The sequence below is a fragment of the Girardinichthys multiradiatus genome, chromosome X (genome assembly GCF_021462225.1).
Source record: "Girardinichthys multiradiatus isolate DD_20200921_A chromosome X, DD_fGirMul_XY1, whole genome shotgun sequence".
Classification (NCBI taxonomy): domain Eukaryota; kingdom Metazoa; phylum Chordata; class Actinopteri; order Cyprinodontiformes; family Goodeidae; genus Girardinichthys; species Girardinichthys multiradiatus.
Genome location: NC_061817.1, coordinates 25,100,469 through 25,118,937, shown reverse-complemented (window position 1 = coordinate 25,118,937; position 18,469 = coordinate 25,100,469). Strand labels below are relative to the sequence as shown.

Below are 18,469 nucleotides of genomic sequence, written 5' to 3'. Positions count from 1 at the left end.
AAACACCCCAAAGTGGCTCAATAATATTTAGATCTGGTGACTGTGCAGGCCATGGGAGATGTTCAACTTCACTTTCATGTTCATCAAACCAATCTTTCACCAGTCTTGCTGTGTGTATTGGTGCATTGTCATCCTGATACACGGCACCGCCTTCAGGATACAATGTTTGAACCATTGGATGCACATGGTCCTCAAGAATAGTTCAGTAGTCCTTGGCAGTGACGCGCCCATCTAGCACAAGTATTGGGCCAAGGGAATGCCATGATATGGCAGCCCAAACCATCACTGATCCACCCCCATGCTTCACTCTGGGCATGCAACAGTCTGGGTGGTACGCTTCTTTGGGGCTTCTCCACACCGTAACTCTCCTGGATGTGGGGAAAACAGTAAAGGTGGACTCATCAGAGAACAATACATGTTTCACATTGTCCACAGCCCAAGATTTGCGCTCCTTGCACCATTGAAACCGACGTTTGGCATTGGTATGAGTGACCAAAGGTTTGGCTATAGCAGCCCGGCCGTGTATATTGACCCTGTGGAGCTCCCGACGGACAGTTCTGGTGGAAACAGGAGAGTTGAGGTGCACATTTAATTCTGCCGTGATTTGGGCAGCCGTGGTTTTATGTTTTTTGGATACAATCCGGGTTAGCACCTGAACATCCCTTTCAGACAGCTTCCTCTTGCGTCCACAGTTAATCCTGTTGGATGTGGTTCGTCCTTCTTGGTGGTATGCTGACATTACCTTGGATACCGTGGCTCTTAATACATCACAAAGACTTGCTGTCTTGGTCACAGATGCGCCAGCAAGACGTACACCAACAATTTGTCCTCTTTTGAACTCTGGTATGTCACCCATAATGTTGTGTGCATTTCAATATTTTGAGCAAAACTGTGCTCTTACCCTGCTAATTGAACCTTCACACTCTGCTCTTACTGGTGCAATCAATGAAGACTGGCTACCAGGCTGGTCCAATTTAGCCATGAAACCTCCCACACTAAAATGACAGGTGTTTCAGTTTCATTGTCCAACCCTTGTATCTTAACAGTGTTTCAGTTGCAAGTCAGAATAACAGTGGGATTTACCAACAGGTATTCTTAGTGACCAAGCTCATTACTATTATTTATACAAGCTATTATCATAATTAAATGTTCTTAGCATTTTGCATTTTTGAAACACATACATTTTTACCAGAAGAGTATGTATAATACTGTGTGTGAGAAAGATTTGATAACACACAAATCATCAGAAGTAGTGATAAACAGTTTTTTACAGCAGCCATCACTAACATTTACGTGGAAGTCCGTCATATTGGATTTTAAGGACATGGCTGAACAGAAAACTCAGACTTTGTAACTTGGTGTTGCAACTTTTAAATAAAGTGTTAATTGTTTTTCAATTTGGAAATTTCAAAATCAAAGAGACATATTCAAAATGAAACTACATACTGTATTTCAATTACTCATGCAAGGCTTACAGATCAGCATATTTTTTAGCTTTTCTGACCTAACAGCCTTGTAAGCAAATATTATTTTATACTGCCTTTCAGGATGGTGACACTAGTATTTATTTAAGTATTATTTATAATATGTTTGAGAGCCACTGCATTGTGGACCTTGGGTTCTATTACTTTATGTATAGTTTAAGTTGTACTCTCTATCTTTCATCAGCACCACGGAGGAATATAATTTTTTCACACATTACTCACTTCAATCTAGGATATTAATGCAAGCTAACAAACCCCGCCGCTGCTCACATCTTCACCACCATCATGTTGAATCCTCGTAAAGAACTCTATATGCAGTAATTCATTCTTCAATCAGCGGTCTTCCCAAGTGAGGGTGTCTGCCTGTTCACAAAAGAGATGAAATGAAAAGGGAGACAGAAAATGCCATGTAACAGCATGTGGTTAACAGCATATATTGCTGCTTCCTTGATGTAGTTGTAAGGATTTTTTTACAGCTACAGCTAAATTTGTTGTGCCATTATTGATTTCATTGTTACCCGTTGCTATCACATCTAAATTAGCCTCAGAACGTAATATGCTTTGCTTGATTTTTGACTCAAAATAATTGATATTTGATTTTTGACTGACACTAACCAAATTGCTTTACTACAATCTAGTTTATTTGTTCAAGGCTGACCTCTCAAAATTGACTCAACATTTAGACAATGAGCTCATGCTGTGGATGTCTTGGATACAGTTAGACATGTGGACCTCTAATTGACCCATTCATTTACAAATCCATTTTATATATTCAAGGTCTTTTGGAATAGATTTACATAGTTTGGTCCCTTTTACTTAATTTTCTCAGGTAGCCATGCGAAGTGGAATGTTTCGAATTGACTGTGCATTGTTTCACACCCTTTTTAGGGACATTTTATTTTATATTTTATTTTTATATAATCTACTTGCATTCTGGTTAGGTGAAATGCGGTGATTTGACTAAAATAAATCTATACCTTAGCTGCCAATTGTTTTGGTTCAATCAGGGGTCATATTTCATGTCAACAATGAATAGGGGTTTGTATTAAATAATATTTACAATTTTTGTGGTTATCTCTATAACTCATCAAAATACCTAACTACCAAGAGGAAAAAAAGACTGATTTGCAAAATTACATGGATGCAGTATGGTTTGTGTGTGGATTTGAAATGAAAGGTAGAATGCACACTCATGCACATACATACATGCATTCATACAATATGAAGAAAATTAGAGAAAGGAATTAAAGCATTTCCAACTGATAACTGTTTTATTTGAAAGGTGTAGAGCAAATACAACTCATGCCTAATTGGATATAAAGAGTAATACACATTAAAATAAAGACTGATATTCCCAAAAACCTTGGTTATAATAATCTAGCATTTTTTCTCATTGAATCAAATGCATCAGCTTTTGATGCAATAGATGATCTGTTGAAAAACCAATTCCCCATTTCCATCAAGCATCAATTACATAAAGATATATGTGCCATATTTGTTTTACCTTAGTTAAGGGATAAGGAACATGTGCTGATGTATCAACCAGAAAATTTGTGAACAGCTTACATAGACTGTATTCATATGTAAAACGTTGTTTTTTTGGAAACCTTTAAACTAACTGCGGACTTACTCTTTGTGTTTTCAGGTGTGACATTTGCTGCAAAAGGCTACTTTGATGCCTTGGTCAGAATGGGTGAACTGGCCAGTGAGAGTCAGGGATCCAAAGATTTGGGTAAGTGACCAAGATACTCTAGATAAACTCAGCTTTTGTTGTCACTTTTATCTGTTACTCTGTCTGCGTTGGTCTTGCTTTGCATTGCCTCTTTATACACCTGCATAAACCTATGTCATTATGCATTTGCTTTATGTGTTGAATAGCATTCAAAATAAAATGTGTTGGTGGAATGAAGGAAGTTTTTTTTTTTTTTTTTTTTCTTAATTAGAATTTCTCCAGAATCGTTTCAGTTCCAAACTAGTTTTGCTGTTTGTGTACCAAGCAAAGACATAATCAGGAAACAAATCTTGATGAGTAAGGTGTGTGGGTTGAACATGATTTATTTTCACCAGTGCAGATGTTGTTGTGTTTTTATTCAAGCAAAAGGTATTATGTAAAACAAGGTGATGTACTGTGGTGGGATGTATGTACTTGAATATGTTCAGTGTTATTAAAAATGATTTACCCTCTGACATAATACTTCAGATTTTTTCTTCTTTTGTCATGCTCCGTGGTTTCAGATCATTAAACAAATTTTAATATCCAACAATGACAACCCAAAATGCATTTTTCAGAAGATGATTTCATTATTATTGTTAAAGGAAAAAGGTATCTAAACCAACCTGGCTCTATGTGAAAAAGTAGTTCCCCCTAAATCTGGTAGCTATTTACTCTTCTGGGGCACAAAAACTGCAATCAAGCCATTGTGATAGCTTGCAATAACTTTTATGTGACACAGCATCTCGCTCTGATTTTAGTCCAGTCTTGAACAAAATCATCAATTTATAAATTTTTGAATTTTGAATTCATTCAGAAACACTGGTGTGTTTCAGATCATTGCCCTGCAGCAAACCAAAGTGCATGAGTTTAAGGCCCCCACTGATGGACAGATATTCTCCTTCAGAAGTTTTTGGTAGAGTGGAACGTATGGTTTCATTACAAAAGGCAAGTTTTGCAGGTCCTTAAGCAGCAAAGCTGCCCCAGACCATTACACTACAACCCCCATGTTATGACATTTATTTTTTAGATTGCTTTGTTGGGCTTAATGTAACAGGACCCAGGCCTGCAGGTTCTTTTTGGCCAGCTGTACTTTTGGCCTTGGATCTCTTCTGTATACCTTTTTGCACAGTTTTTTGTGATTGTTTAAAACTGATCGAACTGAGGTAAGAGGCAGCAGTGTTTTAATTGATTTTCCGGGTTATTTTGTGAGATCAAGGTTTTTTGAATTGAGTCTTTGAAATGTTCTATGTTTTTCCAGTTTTTGGATAGTGCTTCTCAAAGTGGTTTACTGGAGCTCCAAAGCCTTAAAAATTTTTTTTTCAAACCCCTTTCAGACTAATCTCTATCAGTGAATTAGTTTTCATATTTAGGTTGTGTCTGAAGTTTTACTTTTTAACATCTTTTACCCTTATGTTCTCAAATGGGTTCTATACGTTCTAATAACTCTAATGTGGCAGTAATAATGCCTTGGTATGGTTATTTTCACCTAAATGTTTCTTGAACAGGGGAATTGAAATTTTACATAGAGCCAAGCTGGTTAGAGTAGGCTTATTTTAAATAAATGAAGTCATCGATTGAAAGCTGTTTATTTATTCAGATCATCTTTTTTTCATATTAAAGTATATTTGATCTGAAACGTTTTGAATTTGACAAAAAAGCAAAAACAGAAGAAAGTTGTAAGTTTGCAACATGGCAGTCGGGTATCTGGGTGTCTGTATTATCCAGACCCTCAAGTCATTTCTTGAAGTAAAGCCTCACCCTCTCATATGAGTAGCTCTCTAGCTGATTAGTGTCTTTATATCAGCACTTGTTGTCCTCAGCACAGAGAAAATCAGCTCACGCCTAAAGAGATTCACTTTGCATCGATTTTTCTTTTAACTGCTTAGAGCTAGCTGTTGATTGACAGGGCCTTTGTTTCAGCGGAGCCATGATCCACTTTGGGTTTCTTCCCGCCCAGCCACCAGGGACTTGCATGAAAGTGCTCTAGGGATGTCTTATTCAGTGTGTGACCCAATCCCAATGTCTTGCAGCATCTGTGAGGCTTTCGCTTGGTTCAAATGTTAAGTTAGTGCTGTTTTCTTTTTGTGCTTCGGGTTGGTTAACTCTTATTCTTAAAAGTGACCTGGTAAATTTAGGAATTGCGCACGTCATGATGTTGTAGCCAGTATAAGGTTCTGTTTCAAACTTAATTATATTGCTCTTAAGATTTCTTTTTTTATTTTATTAAGTGCATTTCCACAGCACCTGTCACCACCATTTGTGTGAAGAACTAAAAAGCACCTGTTTCTTGAACATATTTTCTTATAAACGATCAAGTGTGCTATGGTTGGTTGTAAATGGCTAAGTGTAAGGCAACAGCTTGGTTTTTGTTTTACATTAGGTAAATAAGCCACAAGGCATATATAATGTAAATGCATCAACTACTAATGTTGACAAATGAGAGAAAGCAACCCGGTATGAAAATCAATACATTTTAAGCTGTGGTTTCTGTAGGAGAATCAATCTTATAGGCCGAGTTTCTTTAAGTTGAAAACGGAAAAAAGTTGTGATGTGAGCCCCTTTTCAACACTTATACAATCTGATGCCTAAAGCCAGCAGTCCTGTATACAGTAAAATGTGTCCCAGAGGAACAGTTGGCATTTTATTTTCCAGTCACTGGGACTTTTTTATAGCCTCCACCCTGAGGTCAGTGGCATCATCGTGACCTCCGGTTAGGATAAAGCTCAGAGTTTCCTGTTTGACTGACAGGAGGGAACAGAGATGACCCCAGCTTAGTGGAAAATACCACTTTTGGGTTGGCTCATCGGACAAAAAACCCCTGAAATTGACATTTCTGAAATGAGGAGTCGAAAAAGTATATGTCCTCAAAGACTGTATTTTATGATAGTTTTATCTCACTTACTCTGATTTCTTTACAAGATAATGGAGTATAAATAATTTTACAGATGTACTAGGGACCTAATGTAATTTATCTTCATAATTCCCCGTATTGTTAATGTTAGCTTTATCATTCACATGATTGACTGCATTAAAAGTCCAATGAACTTTATTAAAAGTTCATTGACTTTTAATAAAGAGCACTTATTTAATATTGATTGAACCTCACAAAAAAGGTGCATATAAAAACTTGTACCTTATTTTTTTAAAGCTTGTTAATGCCACAACTCTGTAAGAAAAGGACCACCAGTGGTCCCACCTACACATTTCTGGTTTGCCAGCTCCTTTGCAACTCCTTCGTTTCTGATCCATTTTTGTTTTGTTTACTAGTCATTGACACTTAAAATGAGGATTTAAATTATCTTGTGAACCAATTTTCTCTGATGGTAGTTATTCTCAACACATCAACATCCAAAACTGGTGTATTGCAACATGAATCCATCCCACTGTATAACAGTGCATGCATTTTGTGAATAGCAGTTATATTTGTGTGTGATTCCTGTGCATAAACTATGTGTCATAAATTATTTGAGTGTTCCTAGAATCTACTTGTATATATCTCAGCCTTAAGAGACAGTCTCTGTTTCTCCCACCAGTCCCAGTACTCCCACATACTCCTGCCCACATATCCTCCGCTGGTTGTGCTAATCATCGCCTGTTACTTTGCCACCCACGCACTCATGCATGCACATGCATGCTAACACATACAAACACAGGCTCTTGGTCCCGCTTTCTATCTCCATTTGCCACTCTTCCTTTTCTATTCCACTGTTTTGCCTGCCCTCCTCCCTTGTATTTTTTTCTGTAAAACATTTGAGCTCTTACTCTGTTAGTGACAGTTGTGGCTTTTGGCGGCTTTAATGGTAATGGTGTGTTTGTAAGGCAAATGATAATTATGATGGTCCTAACCAGCCAGTCTCTGTCTTTATGGAAAAAAGGGCTAGTTATATACAACCTGAGTCCAGGCCAAGGTAATTTGCAAAAATACACTTCTGCATAACGTTTAGTTGTTTTGTGTCATTACACTAATGGCACCTTTTATAGTTGTTGAACTATATGTTAGCAAAATTGCTAGAGCTGGAAAAGCAGCATAGACTGCTGAGTGAGTGAGTGAGTGAGTGAGTGAGTGAGTGAGTGAGTGAGTGAGTGAGTGAGTGAGTGAGTGAGTGAGTGAGTGAGTGAGTGAGTGAGTGAGTGAGTGAGTGAGTGAGTGAGTGAGTGAGTGAGTGAGTGAGTGAGTGAGTGAGTGAGTGAGTGAGTGAGTGAGTGAGTGAGTGAGTGAGTGAGTGAGTGAGTGAGTGAGTGAGTGAGTGAGTGAGTGAGTGAGTGAGTGAGTGAGTGAGTGAGTGAGTGAGTGAGTGAGTGAGTGAGTGAGTGAGTGAGTGAGTGAGTGAGTGAGTGAGTGAGTGAGTGAGTGAGTGAGTGAGTGAGTGAGTGAGTGAGTGAGTGAGTGAGTGAGTGAGTGAGTGAGTGAGTGAGTGAGTGAGTGAGTGAGTGAGTGAGTGAGTGAGTGAGTGAGTGAGTGAGTGAGTGAGTGAGTGAGTGAATGAGTGAGTGAGTGAGTGAGTGAGTGAGTGAGTGAGTGAGTGAGTGAGTGAGTGAGTGAGTGAGTGAGTGAGTGAGTGAGTGAGTGAGTGAGTGAGTGAGTGAGTGAGTGAGTGAGTGAGTGAGTGAGTGAGTGAGTGAGTGAGTGAGTGAGTGAGTGAGTGAGTGAGTGAGTGAGTGAGTGAGTGAGTGAGTGAGTGAGTGAGTGAGTGAGTGAGTGTGTGAGTGAGTGAGTGAGTGAGTGAGTGAGTGAGTGAGTGAGTGAGTGAGTGAGTGAGTGAGTGAGTGAGTGAGTGAGTGAGTGAGTGAGTGAGTGAGTGAGTGAGTGAGTGAGTGAGTGAGTGAGTGAGTGAGTGAGTGAGTGAGTGAGTGAGTGAGTGAGTGAGTGAGTGAGTGAGTGAGTGAGTGAGTGAGTGAGTGAGTGAGTGAGTGAGTGAGTGAGTGAGTGAGTGAGTGAGAATTTTCAGTTGGCTTACAAGAACAATAGCACAAAAATTATTGCCAGAGTATTTTGCCTAGAAGGAAAATATACAAAATAATGAGAAAAGGTCCCAAGATTAAACCCTGTGGTATGTCACACGACAGGCTCTTGGGGTCTGAAATGATCTGTTTTGCAAAAGCACTGACTGTTCTGCAAGAGTTAAAGAGCTCTAGAGCCACGCCTGATAAAATGACTACATCCCAGAACTTGTTAATCAAAATATTGTGATAAACAGATTCGAATGCAGATGTAAGATCCAGGAGACCCATTACATTGGATGCCTGAGTCAGCTGACATCAAAATATGACTAGAATCTAAAGCAGTTTCTGTGGAGGTGAAACTGCTTTATCAAATGCAATTTGATATGTTTTTCCACAAAGGAAATTAGCTGATCTGCCTTTTATGTTTTTTAGGTCAGGTCGTCTTTGGTTCATTAGGCACTTTTAAAACAAGGAATGCCACAGTTGTAGCCCATGTCCTGGGTGCTGTGTGTGGTGGCTCTCAAAGCACTAATATCAGCTGCATGCTGTGTGAATCTTGCCCCAAACTGGCAATAGGCTTTGCCTCTCAAAGCTACAGTTATCCTTGTTGCTATTGCACTTTTTTCTACCACACAACTGTCAATGAATGTGCTTCTTTAGCAGAGACCTTTTGCAGCTTACTGTACTTCAGAACGTTGTTGGTGACTCTCCGAAAGTAAGCAATCTTCCCCTTAATTAAGTGAGTCATAGAATTTCTGTACAAATCATTTTATTGGTCTTATGTAATATTCTAATAAACATTAGCAAAATTAAATAGTTCACCAGCTAAATAAATTTCCCTAATCTCACTCTCCTCTCATTTTACCTTTTTGAACCTCACTAATCACCGCATCTCAATAACAGAGAATGTATTATGCAGCATTAACTTATGTCTCTGGAGAAATAACATTCAATAAAACAAATAAAAAAATAAATCTGGAACATATTTAAACATTAAAGTAATTTGCCCCTTGAGTTATTATCTCAAGGAAAAAAGAGGGATACACAGGGAAAGTTAGGCTACAAATGATGACGCAGGAATGTCTTTTTAGGTTAATGGGTCTGGGACATTCACATGTGTTTTCTGCTGGTAAATTGCTGCAGCTTACAAATTAATAACCTGGAGCAAAAGGTTTAGACTGGCAGATGAGGTGTTGAATCTGACATGCTGCATTCGAGTGAACACCCAGGAGTATGCTCACCTCAGCTCTCCCTGTCTCTTCTTTCTGTCACTCCATCTTCAGTGTGGCCTACCTTGCTCCTCCTCTAGCACCTGTCCCTGTTTAAATGAGAGCAGAGCAGCTCTTTTCTTAGCTCTGTGCCACCCTCCCTGGAGTACCTGCTTTCTCTTGCTCTATTTCTGAGGCACACACTGCATGATGGGAAACCAGTGCCCCCTACAATCTCCATCCTAACACATTCATTTTGCCCTTGACTTTTTGCTAAAACATTTTAACTGAAGCAGGTAGATCAGATGGTGTTGCAGTATTTAAGGTTCTAAGTCAAACCAAATACAGTATGGAGAGTTAACAGTTTAGGTATCCTAAAGTTGCAGTATGGATAAAGGTATGTATAAACAGCAGAAACGGCTTACTGTCTGTGGCTCATAATGACTCATGTTATAACACACACAAACCATTATGTTGCTAAGCAACTCAGTGGTTCTTGATTGTTGGTGAGGGAAAAAATGGATTTTGCAGTTCCAGCACTCAATGAAGTCACAGTATGCCCCTTTTACCTGTTTGCTCAATTGACAGCATATTACCTCATTTAACGAAAGCTGCACAATATATCCAGTCATAATTATCATATTTTAAAAATGTATAATACTGGAATAGGAAAGTGTTGAAACAGTTTGAATGCATTGTTTGGTAGATGATCTATATCTACCTGATAAGGCTGCATATTATTAGGGAAACATGCAATATGGTTGGTGAATGATGCAGTGATAGTACTTGCAATAAATAAATAAATAAATATCTAACTAAACAATGTCAGCCTCTTTTTCCTCAGGAATTATTGCTTACATAGAGCCCAGATAGAATGTAATCTAACCAGCTACTGGGGAAAAAATAAATACATTCATAATCTCAATCTTAACAGCATACTTTTATTTAAAACATGGCATGTGGCTATATATGCACTTTTGGCAAAGAAACTTTGTTTTAGTTTAATGGCTTTGCCAGAAAATCTTAAAGTCAATGACAAAAAAAAAGTCTTAATTTCAATTAGTGATGTTCATGCAATGATATTGCGATTGATAGTTTGTGATGTATTGTGCAGCCCTAAAACCTGAGGTTTATTGACCGAATGATGGCAATATCACAACCAAGTAATTCCCAACCAATTAATCCCAACTGATATTGCTGTTAAAGTATAGAGCAATATCATAATCTAATGATTTCCTCATGCTGGGCTCTGTGTGTGTGGATAGATAGACAGATATTAAATCAATAAATAGATAATGGTCACACAAAGTTTTGTGTTTGACTCCTGACCATTAACTGCCTATAAACAAGTAGCTGTAGTATTGTAATAGTATTGTAATAGTTTAATTCCTGAAAAGAGGTCTTAAAACAATGGTTCTGATTAAAAAATATATATAAATGGCTTCTGTGAACTTATCAATAACATTTATCTTACCTAAATGTAATTTTGCAATACGTTTGTAGAGAAAGAAAGAAATTATCAGAGTAGTGGGATGGCTAGTCAGAGGGGCCTCTGTTTTTAACAATTCAAACCACTCAAATTGAAAATGTTCATATATATGAGACATAGGGCTATGTGCATGGATAATAATACTCTACACCTGCGTAACACAGTTTTCAAGTTTTTCCCTATTTTATCAGCCAAATGTCTTTGTTACTACAGGTGCTGGTCCTAAAATTAAAATATCATGAACAAATTTATTTATTTCAGTAATTCCATTCAAAAAGTGAAACTTGTATTTTATATTCATTCATGACACACAGACTGATATATTTCAAATGTTTGTTTATTTTAATTTTGATGACTATAACTGACAACTAATGAAAACTCAGCTGTTATGAGAGCCCAGGTTGCTCTGATAGTGGTCTTCAGCTCTTCTGAATTGTTGGGTCTGGTGTATTGCATCTTCCTCTTCACAATACCTCATAGAAAGTCTATGGGGTCAAGGTTAGGCGAGTTTGCTGGCCAAATAAGAACAGGGATACCATGGTCCTTAAATCAGATACTGGTAGCTTTGGCATTGTGTGCAGGTGCCAAGTCCTGTTGGAAAATAAAATCTGCATCTTCATAAAGTTGGTCAGCAGCAGGAAGCATGAAGGGCTCTGAAACTTCCTGGTAGACCGCTGCGTTGACCTTGGACCTTAGAATACACAGTGGACCAACACCAGCAGATGACATGGCACCCCAAACCATCACTGACTGTGCAAACTTTACACTGGACCTCAAGCAACATTCGATTGATTTGGGATTCTGTGCCTCTCCTCTCTTCCTCCAGACTCTGGGACCTTGATTTCCAAAGGAAATGCAAAATTAACTTTCATTAAAGAACATAACTTTGGACAACTCAAGCAGCAGCCCAGTCCTTTTTGTCTTTAGCCCAGGCAAGACACTATCGGACGCTGTCTCTTGTTCAAGAGTGGCTTGACACAAGGAATGCGACAGCTGAAACTTATGTCTTGCATACATCTGTGCATGGTGGTTCTTGAAGCACTGACTCCAGCTGCATTCAACTCTTTGTGAATCTCCCCCACATTTTTGAATGGGTTTTGTTTCACAATCCTCTCCAGGGTGCGGTTATCTTTATTGCTTGTACTCTTTTGTCTACCACATCTTTTCCTTCCCTTCGTCTCTCTATTAATGTGCTTGGACACAGAGCTCTGTGAACAGCCAGCCTCTTTAGCAAAGACCTTTTGTGTATTGCCCTCCTTGTGCAAGGGGTCAATGGTTGTCTTTTGGACATCTGTCAAGTCAGCAGTCTTCCCCATGATTGTGTAGCGTACAGAACTAGACTGTGCGACCATTTAAAGGCCTTTGCAGGTGTTTTGTGCAGGTAGTTAGCTGACGTCTCCACTTACAGGCCTCCAATATATCTCTCCAGGACACAGTCTCCTGTTCCAGATGTGGAATTTCAGCCTCAGTGCTTAGATACCTGTGGGTTACGCCTACAGCCCACTGGTGCCACCATTGTCTCTCTATTGCTGTCAATTATGCTACGGTGACAAGTGTCTTCTGCATCGAGGGTCCTGGGGATCTTAACTATATCTCCATGACCATGAGCCAAACTCTTCAGACACGATACAAGGTGACCTGTACATCTGCATTTGGGGCTGCTGCACGCAACTTTACGATACAGACACATTCATGGGGAATGTATTTCCCTACATCTGGGATCCTAAAGATCTTCCCAGATGATCTTCTATTGGCACCCTTAACTCCCCTGATTCACCTCCTCCAGGCACTGACAACAGAGGATGCCAGGTGTCTATTACTACTGCAGAGAGCAGCATTCACACCTCTATCAACACCAAGAACATCACCTATCAAACCTCTGCTGGCGATGACGATCCAGCCTTCACGACATGGATCCCCCCACAACTGATGAATTGCTGGCTGAAGTCATGTCAGCAATCTTTCCCCAACACTCCATTCCCCCCCACCCCCTGCCCTTACACCCAATGCTCTCACCTCTGCATAGCCCTGTTGACACCATCTCACATGAATGGCAGCAATTCCCCGCTGCTAATGGGTCTTCCTCACCACCTTTCCTAAAGAGGTAGTCTGTGTCATCTCCCCTTTTGATGTATCCTGACTTCATCGACAAGTTTGAGATTCTCGACGCTTGGTCCCCACCTCAAGTCCCTTGATCACCATATCAGTCACACTTCTTGGAAGATGAGGTCCTCTCCTTGTGTGTTTATGATGCAGACCTTGATTTTTCTGACTTTTGTGACTTTGGGCATGGATACAGTCTGATCTCAAGAAGGGGTTGTCAAAATAAGGTGAGATCTTTCCATGTAATCCATGCAACAATTATTAAATGCTCACAGTTAAATCAATAAAAAGTAACATAAGTATATTCATAAGTTTATTCTCATATTCTGGGACTAAAAGACTGGAGATACCTGTTTGGAGTCATATATTAACTGTCTTATCTTTTGCAGAAGTATAAACTACAAGTGTAACCAAAGAAATTAAGTATGATTTTTATTTTCTGCAAGTATGAAATGAAATGAGTGATCTTTGTTTATCAAGTTAAAACACATTGATTGAAATATGATTGTGAACTGATGACTAAAATAAAACATGAAGGTTTAGATATTCTTTATCAGCTATATGTGAAAGAGAGATGATGATAATCAGTTGTGATGTATGAATAAGAAAGAATGAAGTTGAAGTAATGGTTTTAAAATGTAAATGAAGTAAAGGCTGTAGCTAAAACTTTCAGCATCAGGGAAAGACAGGTTAAGTTGATTGAATCATTTATATTATTGATGTTATTAGGTGTTGTTGAATTTAAGCTGTTACTGACCCCTGCAAGAGCGTTATTATTTAAAGAAAGCATATAAAATTCTACATAAATTGTGGACAGTCAATTATTTGAGTCACCTTATTTTTGGTTTTTCGTTGGTGGTAAAACGTCTTGTTACCTGATTCTAAGAGATTTTGGGAGGTTTTTATAGGTTGCCTTTAGCCAAACTTGTTAAAACAGCGCCCTTGGGGCTTATGCCGAGTCACTAAAATTAACCTAACCCATATACCAAGAGCCAGTTATAATATTAGGGAATGAGCAGCCCTTAACAGAAGTGACTGTCGAGGAGTGGATGACTGCTGTGGGCTACTCAGTTGTCTAGACCACCAGTTGAAGAAGGGCAAGACTTCTGGATGTGGACTGTTAGAGGTTAGGCGTGTCATTTCCCAACACCAGCTTAAACAAATCTTTCAGTAAACATGCTTAGTAAGACCTTTCAGGTTTAGGGAAGTCCGGACCCATTGGATGGAGAGCTGGATTGAGCAATCCCCTTAGAAAAAGGGAAGTAAGAGGGAGGGTTTAACTCATCGGACAACAAAAGTACATAGTTGGATTATATGTTCAACTTGGAAAAATTGCAGCCTGCTGTTTCGTTTGCTCATATTAGTTTAAGCAAGTATGCTGACCTAAATCTGACCAAAAGCTTTTGAAATATGACAAATTTATTCAGCATTACTACCAATTCTTTTTGTTTGAGCTATTTTTGTGTGATGCAGTTGTAATAAAGAAATTTACATATGCCTTTTACATCTTTAATTAAGATTAAAATACAAATGTCCCCCTTTACAATACCCTAAATTACATGGAAGTTGAAGGCATCACAGCCTTTGATGTATTTGGAGTTGCATCAAAAATCTTGACACCTACCAACCCTTTCATTTTGTATCTAAAGGTGTATTCACACCGGGAAAGTCCTTTGATCCACCTGTTTGATCTTGACCAAAAGTGCACTGAATGTTGGTTTTTTGTTTTGCTTTTTTTTTCAGTGCGGTTTGCTTTTACATTATATTTTTTGCTAGTAAACTATAACTTCTTATCAAACCTATTCGTGTGATGATCGCTGTTCCCACTGGACAGAAATGACAAGGGCAGGACAGAGCACAGACCTGGAAATGGAGGAAAACTAGCATGGATGAAATGCTTGCTGCATTTTTGGTTTGCATATTTCCCGACATTCTATTTCTAAAATTGGAACGGCAAGCGCTGGAAATATACCAAAAAAAATACCCAGACTGTGAATTTGTTTTATGAAATTTTATAAGTATTACAAATGCTTTTTTGGCTTTGGGGATATAGAAACACCAATTTTAAAAAGAGGTCAGGGATTTCATCCACTGATCCCAAATGGTTTAAATATGCAGCATATTTTCTCAGATCATCCTGGAATTATTGTCAAGATTACTTGTAACTGCACTCTCTGTCCCACTTCTTTTTGGCAACTGCACAGATCTTGTTAAACCTTCATTGTCGCCTGAATGCATGACACCATTGCTAGTAAAAAAAATTAAATCTACCAGCAGCTGTGATGGCTGAACTTTCAGTTTTAGCAGTGTGTCATATATATAACCAGTAGTTTTCTCCTGTGAGAAGAGAGTGAGGAAAGAGTTCAAACAGAATTTAGCATCCAGTCTATTAAATTTGATGCATTTGTGTTTATATGAAGAAGAAATAATATACTCTCAACTCCCCTCACGTCTAAATTAACTACATTTAGATGATGTAATTTCACAGAAAGTATAGTCAAACTCACATGCCCACCTGGTGTCTCAGCTATTACCTCTGTCTCACACATTTCCCTGCATCCCTATTATATTTGCCCACTTGTTTGTTTTCCCCTAGGAGTTGGAATGTGTGGAAGGCTGGTATTACTGTCCCTGTTAAACCATGCATACTGTGCACACAGGCATGCACAGAGCTGAAGACAGACTCAGCATGTGGGGTTACACACACCACTCTTCTTCAGAAGCGTGGTGTGTATTCTTATGCAACGAGAGCTGATAGTAAGGGTGGAGATTTATAAACGGGCTTTTTTTTCAGTGCATTTTCAAGCACTGCTCCTCATTTTATGGCTTCTCCCATGGCAACAACCCTAGTATTATCCTGCTTCCATGACAACCCCTGGTGAATCTGATTTGACCTTCACTAGTGATTCAGTGTCTCTCCATCCACCTCCATTCTTTTCTCTCATTCTCCCTGTTCAGGATAGCAAACTTCCACTTTACTCAATAGCTCACATTCTGTTACTCTGCCTTTTTTTTTCTCTCCACCTGTGTGGGTGAAACTTCGCTGCTGTTACACAAGCAGTCAGTACATCCACAGTACACAAGCTGATGTCACACTTCTGGGTAGAGCCTGTTCGTATGCACACAAGTCCTGCAGGCATGCGTCCCTACCTGACTCTGTGTTTTAAGCTTGCAGGCATGTGGCTGCTTGTTGCAGAGCTGCAGGTGCAGAACAGCCTGAGCTCACCTTCAAACAAAGAAACGATTGTTTTTCGTCACCAATGGAAACACGCAACGGTTCAAGTGAGCTGGGAAATATTGATACAGTGATGACACAGGTTTATTTACCGTTGTTATTGTCTCCCGGTATGTTTTCTGTTTTGTCACTGTGCTTATCAATCTGTCATGATACACTCATGTGTCTTACAGATTTCAGGCTAACAGCTCTTACATCAAATCTAGCAGGTTATGTCATACCCGGCCAGAAATTTTCTACCACAAACATTAAAGTGGCACATCACATTTAAATTCTGCTCATTATGCCTCATTTCAAATTGCTGATTAGAGTATCAGATGCTGAAATTCAGTCGTTGGTTGATGCATAATTTACCTTTTTAGTGTTGTTGTGTGCACTGATATTAAAATTGGCATGGTAACCATTTACATAGCCAGAGTGTGACATGCTGTGCCTTTTCTGTTTTCAATGCTTTGTCTTTGTACAGTCTGTAGTGATGAACACCGAGAAGAAGAGTAAACATCTCATGCAGATGCAGTCACATCTCATGTTTCTGGCTTCCTGTATACCACTGTCTTGCTGTTTTCAGATGACATATGCATCTTTGTGCTTTTGTTTTGCAGTCCAGTGATGATGCTCATTAGTTAATTGATCCAGCTAGTTGAAGCCAACAGAATGGCAGGGTTTCTAAGCTCACAGGGCTCTGCTTGGGGATGTGTAAGCTGCTTAGAAGGCCTGCTGGGAAATGACTGGGTGCTTTGGCCTCTTTCTCTGCTTTTGTGAAGCAGAAAATCAGCCAACAGGTTGCAACATGGGCAAAATGTCTGTCCATGTTGGGTTATAGGGAGATGAGCCCATTAGGGACAGTTACTGTATCTTTTAGTTTACCAAGTAAAGCTTAAACTGTGAAGATACTCCTTAATTTTGCAGTAAACAATGACATGTTTTTGGTTGTAATAGATCTCTTCAAAATAAAGTAAGATGTTTGTATAGCACCTGCCAAATGGCTAGTAGGTAGGTGCTTTTAATTAATGTACAAAATTATTATCTTTGCAGTCCCAACTGTTGATCCTCCCCTCCCCTTAAGGCATTTAAGGCATAAAAGATTAAATTGAGCTGCAGGTTTTCCTCTCTGAGGTAGCGGTTGTAAAATGTAACATTCTGAAACCTAATGATGAGATTTGTTTATATTAAACAATTAATAGCACAATAAACTCTGTGCTGTTGGTTGATATATTTTAAATTGATGGGAAATTTTAGTTTTTATGCATTTAATAAAAAGGGGAAATCAGATTTTTCAGTTTTAGGCTTGCTGATCAATGATCAAAGTAGATCAAGGCAAAAAGCATTATTTCTTTTTCTGAAAATAAATGCTACTGTTACAACTGTTGCTTAAGAAATGTACATATTGCTATAATGGCAATTTATATTTCATCTAGAATATTATTTACAAATTATATTTATGCCCATTTTGAATTTAAAAGCAATCAGTCCAAGCTATTTTTTAAATATCAAAGTTAAAATCTTAATTAAATCTCAATTTTTAATAAAACGTAATGCCATTGTCAGTCACAATGCATCCAAGATGTATAAAGTTATCACCGACCAACTGTTGGTTCTAAGACAATACTTTTTTCTCTTTATCTTCTCTTTGAAAAGTCGTAGGCTGATAATAGCTATTTCATTAGCTAGGTTATCTGCCGCATCCAGTGGGCTCTGTATAAAACCAACAGACATGAAAACTGTCATTGCTAAATTCCAATATATGATCTTTAAAATTGTGGTGCATTGTACATCTTGCTGCTGCACCCTCCGGAGTTGGGAAATTGGCCTCAACAAAAAAAATATTGCTGTTACCTAAAGGAAGAAATTGTGCCATCAGAAACTGAAACTGAATTGCTCAGACTGAATCTGTATTTGTGTAATTTGAAATTAAATCCATTGGTTTGAAAATGAATTTCACTAAATTGAAACTGAATATAATGGTCAGTCATTTTCTACCACTTATTCCATAGTGGGTCGCGGCGGTGCTGGTGCCTATCTCCAGCAGTCTATGGGCGAGAGGCAGGGTACACCCTGGACAGGTCGCCAGTCCATCGCAGGGCAACACACAAACAACCAAGCACACACTCATTCATACACCTAAGGGCAATTTAGAGTGACCAATTAACCTAACTGGCATGTCTTTGGACTGTGGGAGGAAGCCGGAGTACCCGGTGAGAACCCACGCATGCACGGGGAGAACATGCAAACTCCATGCAGAAAGACCCCTGGCCGGGAATCCAGGACCTTCTTGCTGCAAGGCAACAGTGC

At 38.9% G+C, this 18,469-nt stretch overlaps 1 protein-coding gene across 5 annotated transcripts in view; it reads left to right on the top strand.

The window, feature by feature from the left end:
• Nucleotides 1–18,469, top strand: part of LOC124863142 (brain-specific angiogenesis inhibitor 1-associated protein 2-like) — a 77,847-nt gene that overhangs the window by 23,653 nt on the left and 35,725 nt on the right. For all 5 annotated transcript variants that reach the window (XM_047357389.1, XM_047357391.1, XM_047357388.1 and 2 more), the window contains exon 3: nt 3,130–3,216. In XM_047357389.1, coding sequence (XP_047213345.1) covers nt 3,130–3,216 — 87 coding nt within the window. The remainder of the gene's footprint in view (nt 1–3,129; nt 3,217–18,469) is intronic.